This window comes from Symphodus melops (genome assembly GCF_947650265.1).
Source record: "Symphodus melops genome assembly, chromosome: 8".
Lineage (NCBI taxonomy): Eukaryota > Metazoa > Chordata > Actinopteri > Labriformes > Labridae > Symphodus > Symphodus melops.
This window is the reverse complement of record NC_136698.1, coordinates 25,593,012-25,605,955: the sequence shown is the minus strand read 5'-3', so window position 1 is coordinate 25,605,955 and position 12,944 is coordinate 25,593,012. Positions and strand designations below refer to the sequence as shown.

The following is a 12,944-nucleotide window of genomic DNA, read 5'->3' as shown; positions in this document are numbered from 1 at the left end:
TGTTTTTGTGTTTTTGCTTCTAAAGGACTTGTGGCACTGCGGACCAATCAGCTAACAGATGACAATGATTTAGCATAAAGACGTCCAACACAGAGCTAGCAGCTCATTGTTTAAAAGTCAACGTGCAAATGGAGCTGAAGTTAAAAGCTGAAGTTTAGGAAAGGCTTGTTTGTGCACTCCTGTCAGGATCTCTGTTGATGAAGATAGTTCAGAAGGTTTCGCTCTACTTCCTGGTTTGTTCTCGACGTGGACTGATTTCCTGGTCAGTGATGTTTACGCTTTCTACTACTGGAATCTTTTCGTCCACACGTTCGGCGTCCTCGAGCAGATATCTGTTGGTGCAGATTACGATGTTAAGAAGATTGAAAGTTGACGTCCTGTAAAGTTGCAGCATTCGGGCTGGACCGGAGCAGAAAATATCTCTTAAGCTTCTTATATGGCGGACATATAGATCCATCCAGATCCCTGATTGAAGCCGACTATAACTTTATATCAACTGGAATCCAACATCCCGAGCAGAGAAGAAACATTTTAATCAGCGGGGGGGAAAGAGGAGAGTCTTTAAAACTAAACTGGAACAGGCTCTCTACACACTGCACACACAAAAAAAAGACCCCGTTTGAACTGTTAATTCTTCACCTCGATCTTTAATCCTAAAACGTTCACGTCATCAGAACAGTGAGGAGGCCGCTCGTGCACACTTCCTGTCTTGTCCCCTGCATTAAAGCCTGATGTTGATGAAATGCTACATGTTTGATTTATCTTTTTTTGTGTGTGTGTGTGTGTGTGTGTTTAGGTTTGTGCGCACCATCCTGCCCTTCTCTCAGGAGTTCCAGAGGGACAAGCCGCCCAACGCTCAGCCTCAGTACCTGTACGGATCAAAGGTCAGACTCGCACACACACACAAAGCTTTTATTACCTTACATCCACTTTTTCTTTTACGGCACATCTCCATTTAAATGAATTGCTCTTTTACTGACTGGCTTCATATGTCATCTCCCTTAAATCCATTCAAGTTGGAGCTAAACATGTTAGTAATATCAAATCTGTATATGACAAGTGAAATGAAGGGAAACGATACATTAAAGCTGTTTTCACAGTTGCACACGTGAATATTTCAGGACTGCTCCTGACCTCCTGATCGTTGTCGTTTCACACGGACGCTAAGATGAGATGCTGTAGTTTACAGAATGACGACAGCAGCAGTTTAATGAGACGCACAGAGACCGTAGCGTCATGTGGAGACAGTCTGTGGTCGCGCGTCGATCGCAGGAAATGGACGTCCCCTGCCCCTCCCACTCGCTCCACTGACCTGGGGTTTTTCTTTAAGTGCATTTTGAATGAAACCGTCCACATTTGTATGTTGTGGCTACATTCAGAAGATCAATGAGAACTATTCATGGCCTGATAAGAGTCGAGCTTTTCTGCTTCAGATACACAATGTAGGCTTTCTGTTGATCATTATTATACCAATATCAGGTTCATATATCCATCAGTTATCTGTTTATCCTGTTTCACAAGGACGCAGGGGGGCGGAGCCGACCCCAGCTGTCATTTGGCGAGAGGCGGGGTAAACTCTGGACTGGACTGGTTGTTGGTCATTCAGAGGGCTAAGGTTAAATACACGTATGTGCATGTTTGTTCCACCGATGCTAAAGAGCATTCAGTATCTTCAGTAGAGTAAATAACACATTTATGACACTTAAACCTTCTCTCTGTGACTGCCCAAGTCCAGACGCACACATACAGGGCGTCTGTCGAGTCCTTGCAGCGTCAGACGAGCTGTTGTCCCTGCAGAGAGTCCCCAGCTGTCCATGAAAGCAAAAAAGTCCCCAAAAAAAGAATCTTAACAAATATGAAATTTACATGTTTAAGTGCAAAAAAGAAAAAAAAGAAAACAAGGTTGGATGTAAAATTCAATAATTATTTTTATACATATATGTATACATTTGCAGTTTGCACAATGCAACCTTCTGCATCGGTGTCCATGGCATTAAATCACCCAGATACAGACGTCATCAGCTCGCCATGTGCTGCTTGAGAAAATGTTTGTCTGCGTGTTACATTTGCAGAAATCATCAGAACTGAGGAGCTGCTGTTATCATCATGGATCCCTGATTTTTTTCCTCAATGAGAATAGCTGAGGGTCCCTGAGCTGTCATTGAAAAAAAACCTAAACTAATCTTTTTTTTTTTTATCCTAAAATCGGCTTTATCGTGCTTAAACAGTATCACACTGAGAGCAGAAATTATTAAATCGAGAATTGATTTCTCTCCCTTCATGTCGCCTCCCGGGCTCAGTAAGATTTCATTAGTGTATTATAGGACTTGTTGGCGTTTCAATCCAAGCAAAACAATGCTGCGATGACCTTAATCCGGGTGGTTCATACTGGCTCGCTGCCCGACAGCTTAGCGAGTGTCCTCAGCTCATGGTCCTGGGTAATTACGTGGTGTCCTCTCTGCGTGGAGAGGAGCGGCCTCTGGATGTTCGCCGTGTGTTTGGAGCTGTCTGCGCTGCTGCGTCTGCGCGCGTAGAGGCGTCCGGACCCCGACATGTCTTGGTGGTTCGAGCTGGTCATCACATTGCAGCCGCCTCCACCCTGACCGGGGAAGATGTTGTGGACGCACCCCCACATCAGGGTGCCGGCGATGACCAGCAGTAGCAGGCAGCAGGTCAGCCAGACGCCCGCAGCGAACTCCCAGCCGGCTCTGTCGTGAGCGTCGGCGCTCTCGCTCTGAGTGCTGAACACCTGGCACTGATCCTGCACAGGATTGGCCGCCTGACAAGTCACACACAGGAAGTAGGCGGTCTGTGGAAGGAGGTTGGCCACGTGTGTGCTCGTCTGGCTGACCGGGATTCGATCCTCGTGCATGAAGCTCTTGCGTTTGTAGCTCATCACGAGGCTGTTCAAGTTGGGGTGGTACATGACGCTGTAGAAGGTGTCCAGGCAGGTGGGCGACGGCGGCCAGTTCACTCTGGCTGTGGTGGACGAGATGTTGTAGACTGTGATCCCCATGATGCAACGGCCCGATCTGTCGTCTGCCCGCTTCTCGAGCCCGGTTATGAGTGAAGAAATTCGTCTGGAATTAAAGACACACAGAGTGAGGCTGGAGACACGTTGAAACTAGTAGAGGAGGATTTTCTGAAGGAAGACATGTTTAAAAAAAAATCTCCAACAAAAGCAGCAGGTTTCTCTTACAGGTTTAATCACTTATCCTGTGGAGCAGCATCCCTGGGTTGAACACACACCCTCAGACATTTAACATATGAATGATCTTTAAGATAACTGGAAGCCTCAGGCATCAGAACAGGTCTTCCTTCCTTCTCTCTTTTTGCCCCTCGTTCTCCTTGTTCCTTTGTCCAAAGAGACTCCTCTTCACATGAAGCTACAGAGGACGTTCTCCTCTCACTGAGGCGATTCAGTGATTGCACTGTAAATATAAAACCTCCTCTACCAACAGGTCCAATCAGACTGAGCAAGCACGTATGCAAATGTTGTCATGTGATCTGAGTCATTCTGAATTATCTGTCCTTCTAAAACCGTCACAGAAATGAATGCAAAATGTCCGAAGAGAAAAAAGCCTAAACTAATGAGAGGAGAAAACTCCGTGTGGAGGATTATTTGCAGCAGAGTGAGTTGGAGGGAGGGAGGTGAGCCATGCACAGATGTTCAGCAAACGAAACACAAAACAATCTGTACAGCTCGTCTGTGAAGTCACCTGTTCAAGGTCAGGTGACCTTCTGATGACCTCGGGCAGTTTGAGCCGCTCCGATCACGTTTGAATTGAAACATCATTGAATTAAATATCTCCTCAAACTTGTAACACAGCCTATATTTCATCATCATTGTAGTTTAATTACCTGAGCAGGGAGGCGTCACAAAATGATACAGATTATCTCAAAAAGGATGTTGTAAAAAAAACAAACATCCATGAACATTTCAGATGTGACTTTTACAGAACAAGTTTGTGCATCTGAAAAGATTTAGAAACATGACATCATTGTCTACATAGCAAAGAGTCTAATGCTTCAAATGCTTGAATACTTTTAATGACCACTTGTTTTAAAATAGTTCAGTTGTCACAGTTATTTTGGTTTTAAAAGCTGCTGAGAGAAAGCTCCGTCTGTTTTTTTTCTCTCTAAATTAAAACAAGAAATGACCCCAGATGTTTCCCTAAAGGCTTCGATTTGTGTCGCCATGGCGATAATGCAGGTTTAGATTTTTACTAGGATCACATCAGAGGTATTGGTGCCGAGCCTGTGAGAGATTAGTCGTTGTGACAGAGACGTGAACGAGAGGAAGACTCACCTGGTGAACTCGCTGATCGCTCCTCTTTATTCCTGGGCGAGGTGGGCTGCCTGCTCCGATGCGGACCACCTCTCTGTGTGCTCTCATCTGGCTGCTGGAGTGAGAGGGATGCTGGATTAGAGCAGCAGCAGCTTCTAATCTCTGCCATCGAGGGGAGGGGGGGGGGGGGGCTGAAATCTGTTTTAGTGGATGTCAGAAGGAAAAACAGAATAACATTCATCACTGAAGCCTTTTTAAATGTTGCTGCCTGTCTGATCTGAAATGTTTATTTGACAGCATGTAGCTTTTATCTTGGCTGTTAGGGGGGGGGGGGCTGATTATAACTCCATCATATATACTTTACATGACTGTGAGAAGCTACACATACATGTCTTCGTACCAAAACATACAAACACGAGAAGCTGGTGTGCAGAGCTTTGTGTTTGATGGGACAGAGGACAGAGGGGACAGAGGGGACAGATCCTTACATGCATGATACTGTTCATACAGTTTATACAGACTTACATCATCACGTTACTGGCTCTTTTTAACTATTTTTTGATGCATATTTTTTTTACAGTTTTATATTTTTATCGAACTCATTTTTGCACGGTGTGATTTTCTTCTGTCCCGCTTTGCTGCTGTAACACTTGACACTCTGTTTACGAGATGAATAACGGATTATCTTATCTCATCTTCTTCCCAAGTAAGGTCGTCAAAACTTTGAATACTTTTTTAACTCAGAAACAATCACCTCTGTTTTTTGGATTATTGATTGTAACGTACCAAAGCTTTGAAAAAAACAAACTCAGAGCTGCTGCAGGCTGAAGACAGATGTTCATATATTCCTCCTGAGCCTGCGATGCATCATGATGGTTAGAAGATTAAAATATTCATGCTGTCTCCTCCTCTGTGTTAGACCCTGAACCTGGCCTACAGCAGCATATTCAGCGCCTACAGGAACTTTGTGGGGCCTCCGCACATCAAGGTCATGTGCAGGCTGCTGGGTTATCAGGGCATCGCCGTGGTGATGGAGGAGCTGCTGAAGGTGGTGAAAAGTCTGGTGAGTAGAACAGAAACACAGAGGGACAGATGGATTCCTCTTCACAGGAGATTTCACATGGTGTGCCCTCCTCCTCTCGTCTGACAGCTTCAGGGCACCATCATGCAGTACGTGAAGACCCTGATGGAGGTGATGCCCAAGATCTGCAGACTCCCTCGCCATGAGTATGGATCACCAGGTAACTCGCCGTGATCAAACGAGTTCAGCTAAAAGATCATTTTAGATAATCTGTTAAATGTCCAGCGAGTCTCCTTCCATCAGTTAATCCCTGAGGACTCTACGCTCTATGAGATATATACCAAAGCTTTACTCATCTTTTAAATGTACAGTATGTGAAAATGCATCCAAATGTTTCCATTTATTATTAAAAATGCATTTTTCTGTCATCCCCCCTCCTGAACTGAAATATTTTTGAGAACCTGATAATTTGATTTATTAATCCGTACAAACCACTGTAGAAGTATAACGGGACGTATCCCGTCGTGGTCGCCGCCGTGACAGACATGTTTATCGTTACTATGGAAACACCGGCTGTAAACATGGAAACGGGAATAGCTACGGAAAGCTGCTCTTCTTTTTCTGAATTATACTGAAACAAAATCAGTGCGAGGGAGCGTTTTGTTTTTGTTTCGTACATGTGTGCTGTTTGCAACCGATACAAATGAAAAGATATGAAGTCTGATTTTACTTGATTTATTTTTTTAAGGTATCCTGGAGTTCTTTCACCACCAGCTGAAGGACATCGTCGAGTACGCCGAGCTGAAGACGGTTTGTTTCCAGAACCTGAGAGAAGTGGGCAACGCCATGCTGTTCTGTCTGCTGAGCGAGCAGAGTCTGGTACTAATATTCACTATGCAGTTCAAATGTACTCTTTACATTTACATCCAGTATAACATGTCTTAACACAACATCCTTACATGTCTTCCCTTCAGTCACAGGAAGAGGTCTGTGATTTGCTGCATGCTGCACCTTTTCAAAACATCCTTCCTCGCGTCCACATCAAAGGTGAGTGCTGAGCGAGTCGGTCACACTCTGTGCTCTCTGTCATCGAGGTCAGATCAGGACAGATATCAGATATTTTCCTCATGTAGTGTGAACCAGATGTTTACAGTTCAAAGTTGGTCCAGCTTCATATTTGCTCCTGAGTCAGACACAGTGGTGGATATTTGCCCGAGCTCATGTCAACAGGAAAGTGTTTGTGTGATTTGTGTTAGATGCACAAACAGTGTTGTTGTTTGTTCATTTCCCTTCAGTTTGTCTGTGTAAGACTTTCTATGTACACACGTTAACTCTGCAAGCTTTACAGAGGATAAAAACAGTATCTGTATGACGTGTTAGAAATGTCGAGCAGGAGCAGACTTATCTCACGACGTGTTTGTCTCCTCTCAGAGGGAGAACGCCTCGATGCCAAGATGAAACGCTTGGAGGCCAAATACACGGCGCTGCACATGGTTCCACTGATAGAGCGCCTTGGCACCCCACAGGTAGGGCCCACATCAGGGAGCTTTTATCTGTGCAAACACTGCAGAATGATCGCGTTTTACATCACGTTACAAAATGAAATATGTTGGCCAAACGATCTGGTAAACGTTGCAACCTGCAGGTTTTTCTAACACCTCACTTTTTTTTCCTTTTTTTTTTTTTTAGCAAATCGCGATCGCTCGTGAAGGCGACCTGCTGACCAAAGAGAGGCTGTGCTGCGGTCTGTCCATGTTCGAGGTCATCCTCACACGCGTGCGAGCCTTCCTGGACGACCCCATCTGGCGCGGCCCGCTGCCTAGCAATGGCGTGATGCACGTGGACGAGTGTGTGGAGTTCCACCGTCTCTGGAGTGCCATGCAGTTTGTGTACTGCATCCCTGTGGGAGCCCACGAGTTCACCGTGGAGTGAGTGCAGACGTGCAATCATCCCCTCTTCAAATGTCCTTTTAAAAAGCGCACACATCTGTTCTCACGCGGCATGCTGCTGTGTTGCAGGCAGTGCTTCGGGGACGGCCTGCACTGGGCCGGCTGCATGATCATCGCCCTGCTGGGACAGACGAGACGCTTCGACATCCTCGACTTCAGCTACCATCTCCTCAAGGTGCAGAAACATGACGGAAAGGACGAGGTCATCAAGAGCGTGGTGAGTAGGAGAGATGGAGGAGCCCACAGGGATGTTGAATTCCAACATTGAGAAAGTATCTCCAGAATCACAAATCAGTGAATGTATTCCCTCCTGATTTTAAATGTTTGAAAGGCCGAGAATCTCTATCAACCATCACAAGATTCTCAAGAACTATTTTATTGGAGCTCCATTGTGTAAGATGTGGGGAGCATTTTGCAGCCCCGTTTTTTTTTTTTTTTTTTCAGAGCCAGTTGCTTTGACAAAACATTTCGACCCTTGGGGAGGCTTTGTGCACATTGTTAGTTCTCTGACACACTCAGGAGGTCGATCTTGGTGAAGGGGAAGTAAAGTAAAACGTCTCTGTAGAAACCATCTCTCTGCTTTTGTTCTGACTCTACCTGTACACAATGACCTTTAGGTGGGAGAAAAATGTGTTTTTCTTTGATCCTGAGATAAAGTTTTCTCACTCTCTGCCTCCATTCAGCCGCTAAAGAAGATGGTCGACAGAATCCGGAAATTCCAGGTCATCAACGACGAGATCTTCGCCATCCTGAACAAGTACCTGAAGTCTGGAGACGGAGAGAACATGCCGGTGGAGCACGTGCGATGCTTCCAGCCACCGATACACCAGTCACTGGCCAGCAGCTGAGGAGCGACACCGGCAGCGTTACCACACTATCTCTAATATTCCTCATTCCCTCTAGGTGAAGAGGACCATTACATGTTGCAGATGGGCCACTTTTTTTGACAATGATGTTTTTTTCTTTTTGTATTCACTTGTGCCTTATCAGAAATGAATAGATGTTTTTTTGGATGAGCTATTCTTTGTTTTATACTGAAAGCTATAGATCAGAGAGGAGAGATGAGTTTTATCAGATGAGTATTTAAGGGTTTGCAGTGGTGGAATAATAAGGGTGAACAGCGACTTACACGTGGGTGGAGGTAAATCTGTATTTTCTATATTTTTTGAACATGCATGCTTAACATTTTAAAGGAAACTGAAAAGCAACATACTCCTGTTAATCATTTATTCACTGTGCCTTGTGTTTTAATCATTTTAATTCAATAAATATGTAACAAATCTGTCGATTCATCTGAAGAGCTTTTTATGTAGAAAAAAAAAAGTTTCTCCGTTGTTACTTTGAAGTATCACGAAAACTCAAATCATAGTGACGTGTCTTTTTCTGTCGTCATCGTCAGCAGGACCTCATATAGAATATATATTAAAACCTATTTGATTTATAGAAAGTAAGTCAGTGCATGGATATGCATGTGCATATAACAAAACGGTTCTTAAAAAACTCATTTACAGCGCTACAGAGGAATGAAATTAAGTTCTAACTGTAACCGAGTATGAGCAGGTCATATTCAGAGAAAGTAAGGCAAATTAAAACAATAAATACAATCTACTGGTCTGTCAGGGTCCCAAACAGCTGATTGTCTTATTGTTTTTATAAACCAGAACTAGGCCATGGTTGTCAAGTCTGTAATCGAGTCTCTCAATGGTCCAAAGAGGAGGTCATGGCCCCGTTTCTTCTGGAGACATTTTCAAAAGGTAGGCCCATCTCTCTGTCCTCCATGTCCTCAGCGGACTCGTTGTGAAGCAGTTCATAGGTGCTGTGAGGCGCCGTCCCATTGGCTGCACGTTCCTCCTTCCTGATGGACACGGCGAGCGTGGCGAGACTGACGCTAACGTCTTTGAAGGCGTGGAGCAGGAAGATGCCCACGATGATGGTGAGGAAGCCGCTGAGGGTGCCGATCACATCGTCCGTGCCCATGTGACCCCACTCCTTGAAGAGGATGGCGGAGCAGGTGAGCACGGACGTGGTGAAGAACACGTAGTAGATGGGAGTCACTAGCGAGGTGTTGAAAATGTCCAGAGCCTTGTTCAGGTAGTTGATCTGCGTGCTCACGCAGGCCACCAGACCGAGCAGTAAGATCCAAGCCAGCGGGATTCTCGCCACGCTTTTCCCGCCGATCGCTTCCTTGATGGCGATGCCAAGTCCTTTAACACAGGACACCGACAGCGCCCCGATCACCGAGCAGATGGTGATGTAGACCAGGATGTTGGTCTGACCGTGGCGAGGACCCACGACAAAAATGAAGATCAGAGCCACGATGATGACGACGGTGGCAAAACATATAAACCCTGAGAAAAAAAAATGGAAAGAGGTGTTTGTCAATATTCTTTCATTTTTACTAGAATTCGATTAAAAGTTAAACATCCAGTATCTTGACTGGATTGTAAAAACATTGGTGTTTTTATTTGGCTGGTACATAAATGTTAGTAAAAGAAAAAGCAGGCTCTCGGGTGTAGTATTTGGTCCGTACCTGGGTCGACCAGCTTCTTTGCCATGTCTTCGAGGCTGCTGATCTCTTCCTCCTGCGGCGCGTGGATGACCATGGTGGTGGAGCCCAGGATGCTGAGCAGGCAGCCGAGCTTCCCGTGCAGGTTTAACCGCTCTGTCAGGAAGTATGACGACAGCACCGCGCTGCAATCAAAGTGAAGGTCAAACCAGCGTGACTCCCAGACCACAAAATCCACTCACAAATACTCGAGACGGGTCAGTTTGGAAGTGTCCACAACATGCAGTGAGTCATCTGTACCTGACGAGCACGCTGAGGGCTCCGAGCGGAGTGACCAGAGTCGCAGGAGCAAAAGCGTACGCTGCAAAGTTTGCTGCTTCACCTGCTCCCACTGTAAGACAAAACAAAGTTCATTTCATGGGAATGGTTGAATTTCCCTTCTTTCACATTTTGGAATCACAATCATTTGATACAAACAAAAAGTTTTACAATTTCTACAGTACATCACTTACACCAGCCACAAAATGTCCTTAAATCAAAGAATGTCCACTACGATGAAAATAAAAAAACTCAGCACATGTTTAAAGACGCCTACAGAAAGATTTTTTTTTTCTTGGTTAAGAACTTTTTGTCACCAGAAACAGCAGTTACATATTTATTTTTTTTATCCTGCGTTTATCTCAGCAGTTTGTGCATTTCTTAGTGTGTGTGTGTGCAGATGGGAGACACGGGTGGGGCGGATTTGAACGACAGAACCTTTGCACTAACGTTTATGATTGTTGTAACGCTGTACATTTCTGTGCAAACACAAAAAAAAAAATTCGTTGGATAAAGAGAGCAGTTACATCACTTTCTGCTAAGCCACCTGCCTGCATTAAGAAAAGCAGTCATTTCACCTGACAGAAAGCTGAAGTTATTATTCTCGAGTTGCCTTTACAAGTCAAATTATTTGTTTTGCATTTAAGCCACAGAAAGACACAAACAAATGTACAGGTAGAGACGCGAGTGAATCACTAACTGCCCCGTTCAGCTTGCTTCAATCACTGTTTATGTCAGCGGAGTCTGGTCACAAGTTTACAGATATTCTCCTTCCTTAACTCTCATATGTTGTAATGAAGGACAGACAGACGTGGACACTGAAAGGCCTCCTGAGCTGTATGTGTGTTGCAGCAATACTCAGCAGAGCATGCTCAGCTTATCTAAGTGTAGGCTGGGTAATTACTGGTTGTAAGGGAGTCAAGGTTAAATTGTATCAAGGTTGGTCGAAGAGTTTCTTCGATATGTTAGGTAGATTTACTGATTTCTACACTTTTACTGACAAATTACAGTCACAAAACAGTAAAATAAGAGTCATTTAAAAAAAGTGTTATCATTTTAAACCAGTTGGAATCTCAAAAAAACCTGCAAATCATCACATCCGTGCAAACTGAGTGTGTACAAAGCGACAGTTTTTACAACATGACTTACTTGATAGCAGACCAGCCCACCATAAGCATTCTTTTAGATATGCATGACCACCTTGGCCTGTAAATAAAAACAACGTTTAAATTAATGCATGTGATTCATCTCATTTAAATAACACGTTCAAGTAAACAGCAGCCGTTGCATTTGAAATTGAAGGTTTTGCGATCCCGTCATGTTAGTGGGGACTTTTAAAAGAGCCGGATGACTCACATGTGCATAAAAACACAAACACACCCTGTATTGCAGAGTTGTGAAAAAAAAAAAACAAGCAAGCTGAAATGTGGTGTGGCCAGGTGTGACAGCACATTCCTCACTGGTTTGACTACTTCCCTGTGAGAGTGATCGTTTTAAAGGGAGTGCCTTAAATCCAGCTAATTTGTCAAAGACCACCAAACACAAAGAAAAAGGTAAACACCTGCTCGCATCGACCCCTTCCTCGCCAACCGCAGAAGCCCTTTCTTCTTGAGGATGAAGCTGCCACCGATGAAGATGCTGGAGCTGATGGCCAAACCCAGTCCGATGTAGAAGTCATACTTCCCCCTGTCCTGACCCATAGTGAGGCTGGATGTGTAGCTGTGGTCTGTCACATTTACCTCCAAACAATTCAGATGCTTATCACCAGTGCAGTTCTGGCTGACCTAGACACATGAAAACAACAAAACACAAGGAAGGAAAAAACAGTAAGAAACAAAACAAGTCAATACTTGAACCTTATTCTTACAGATATTCTCTAACATACCTGAGAGATAACTAAGTGGGGAAGCATGATGTGCTGTGTGAATCCACCAATGAGCCCATGCAGGACTGACTACCTTCACTACTGAACGTAAACACACTGAAGGGACTCTATTGAATAGAAAACCGGTTGAGTGGGTGATGAAAAGCATTCACTTGCGGTCTCTATAGCTTTTTTTTTTTAAATGAAGCCACAGGAATCATACAGGAAGTGGTGCGCCATCAATGTCAACCTGTGCACGCCGAGGTGCAGCTTTTTTTTTTGAACAGCCTGTTTCATAATTAGCTCACCATCCGTGCTGTTATTTCTATTTACAACTTCACTATTCTGCTACTAAAGAGTTATATTTGTTTTTTATTAAATGAGTGCTAAACTGCCAATTCACCCATTGTTAGCTGCGTTAGCATCTATTAGCACAGAAGCTAACTGGTTGGCTCGCGACGCTAATTAGCATTCAATAATAATAATAATATAGTTTGTTGGAAAGGTTTTAGGAGCCATAGTGAGAGTAAATACCTGTTCAGAGGTGACCGCGTTCCCAAAAACAAGAAGAAAGTGTCAGCAGGTGGAGTTGAGCTTAAAGCTTAGCCTGCTTCCTGGTTGTGTAGCTAACCATGTCATGCTGCTGCTGCTGCTCTCCCTCCACGTTCAGGCTCCGACTCCGCTCGACGACGACTGCCGCACTGCGAGCCTCTTACTCCGCTTATCTGAGAGGGAAGTGACCGCTGAACTGTGAGAGCCCTGTGGAGGCTGAAGTCCACCACCACACTGATACAGGAAACAGGAAATATAAACAGCGTCAAAAACAAAAAAAGAAAAGACAAAGAAACTATGAGCAAGTTTACATTAATTAAATAATGGAAGAAACAATAGAATTAAATAATACCAGGCATAAACACTATGTACACTTTGACTCATGGAATGACAGATCAGTGCAGCATTAATGATAGTGATGGTAATGATATTGATAATTATGTGTA

General features: G+C 44.3%; 3 protein-coding genes across 4 annotated transcripts in view; 1 reads left to right on the top strand and 2 right to left on the bottom strand.

Moving 5' to 3' along the window:
• The window catches only part of cyfip1 (cytoplasmic FMR1 interacting protein 1), a 30,325-nt gene extending 21,785 nt beyond the window's left edge, over positions 1 to 8,540 (top strand). The window contains exons 23-31 of the mRNA XM_079349671.1: positions 797 to 884; positions 5,208 to 5,351; positions 5,439 to 5,529; positions 6,058 to 6,188; positions 6,284 to 6,356; positions 6,741 to 6,835; positions 6,999 to 7,237; positions 7,328 to 7,475; positions 7,942 to 8,540. Coding sequence (XP_079205797.1) covers positions 797 to 884; positions 5,208 to 5,351; positions 5,439 to 5,529; positions 6,058 to 6,188; positions 6,284 to 6,356; positions 6,741 to 6,835; positions 6,999 to 7,237; positions 7,328 to 7,475; positions 7,942 to 8,106 — 1,174 coding nt within the window. The 3' untranslated portion in view covers positions 8,107 to 8,540. The remainder of the gene's footprint in view (positions 1 to 796; positions 885 to 5,207; positions 5,352 to 5,438; positions 5,530 to 6,057; positions 6,189 to 6,283; positions 6,357 to 6,740; positions 6,836 to 6,998; positions 7,238 to 7,327; positions 7,476 to 7,941) is intronic.
• fndc9 (fibronectin type III domain containing 9) lies at positions 2,378 to 4,453 on the bottom strand. The gene is made up of 2 exons (XM_079349972.1): positions 4,310 to 4,453; positions 2,378 to 3,080 (listed from the first exon to the last, which is right to left on the bottom strand). Exon 2 carries the CDS (start codon positions 3,014 to 3,016, stop codon positions 2,384 to 2,386), a length of 633 nt encoding a protein of 210 aa, XP_079206098.1. The 5' UTR covers positions 3,017 to 3,080; positions 4,310 to 4,453; the 3' UTR covers positions 2,378 to 2,383.
• nipa2 (NIPA magnesium transporter 2) lies at positions 8,472 to 12,732 on the bottom strand. Of its 2 annotated transcripts, none has more exons than XM_079349673.1 (6): positions 12,481 to 12,732; positions 11,644 to 11,866; positions 11,232 to 11,288; positions 10,065 to 10,155; positions 9,789 to 9,949; positions 8,472 to 9,606 (listed from the first exon to the last, which is right to left on the bottom strand). In XM_079349673.1, exons 2-6 carry the CDS (start codon positions 11,780 to 11,782, stop codon positions 8,957 to 8,959), a joined length of 1,098 nt encoding a protein of 365 aa, XP_079205799.1. In that variant the 5' UTR covers positions 11,783 to 11,866; positions 12,481 to 12,732; the 3' UTR covers positions 8,472 to 8,956. The 2 variants fall into 2 exon arrangements, with proteins under 2 accessions (XP_079205799.1, XP_079205798.1); XM_079349672.1 differs by having other exon boundaries at positions 12,578 to 12,732.
• Between the last annotated feature and the right edge of the window lie 212 nt (positions 12,733 to 12,944).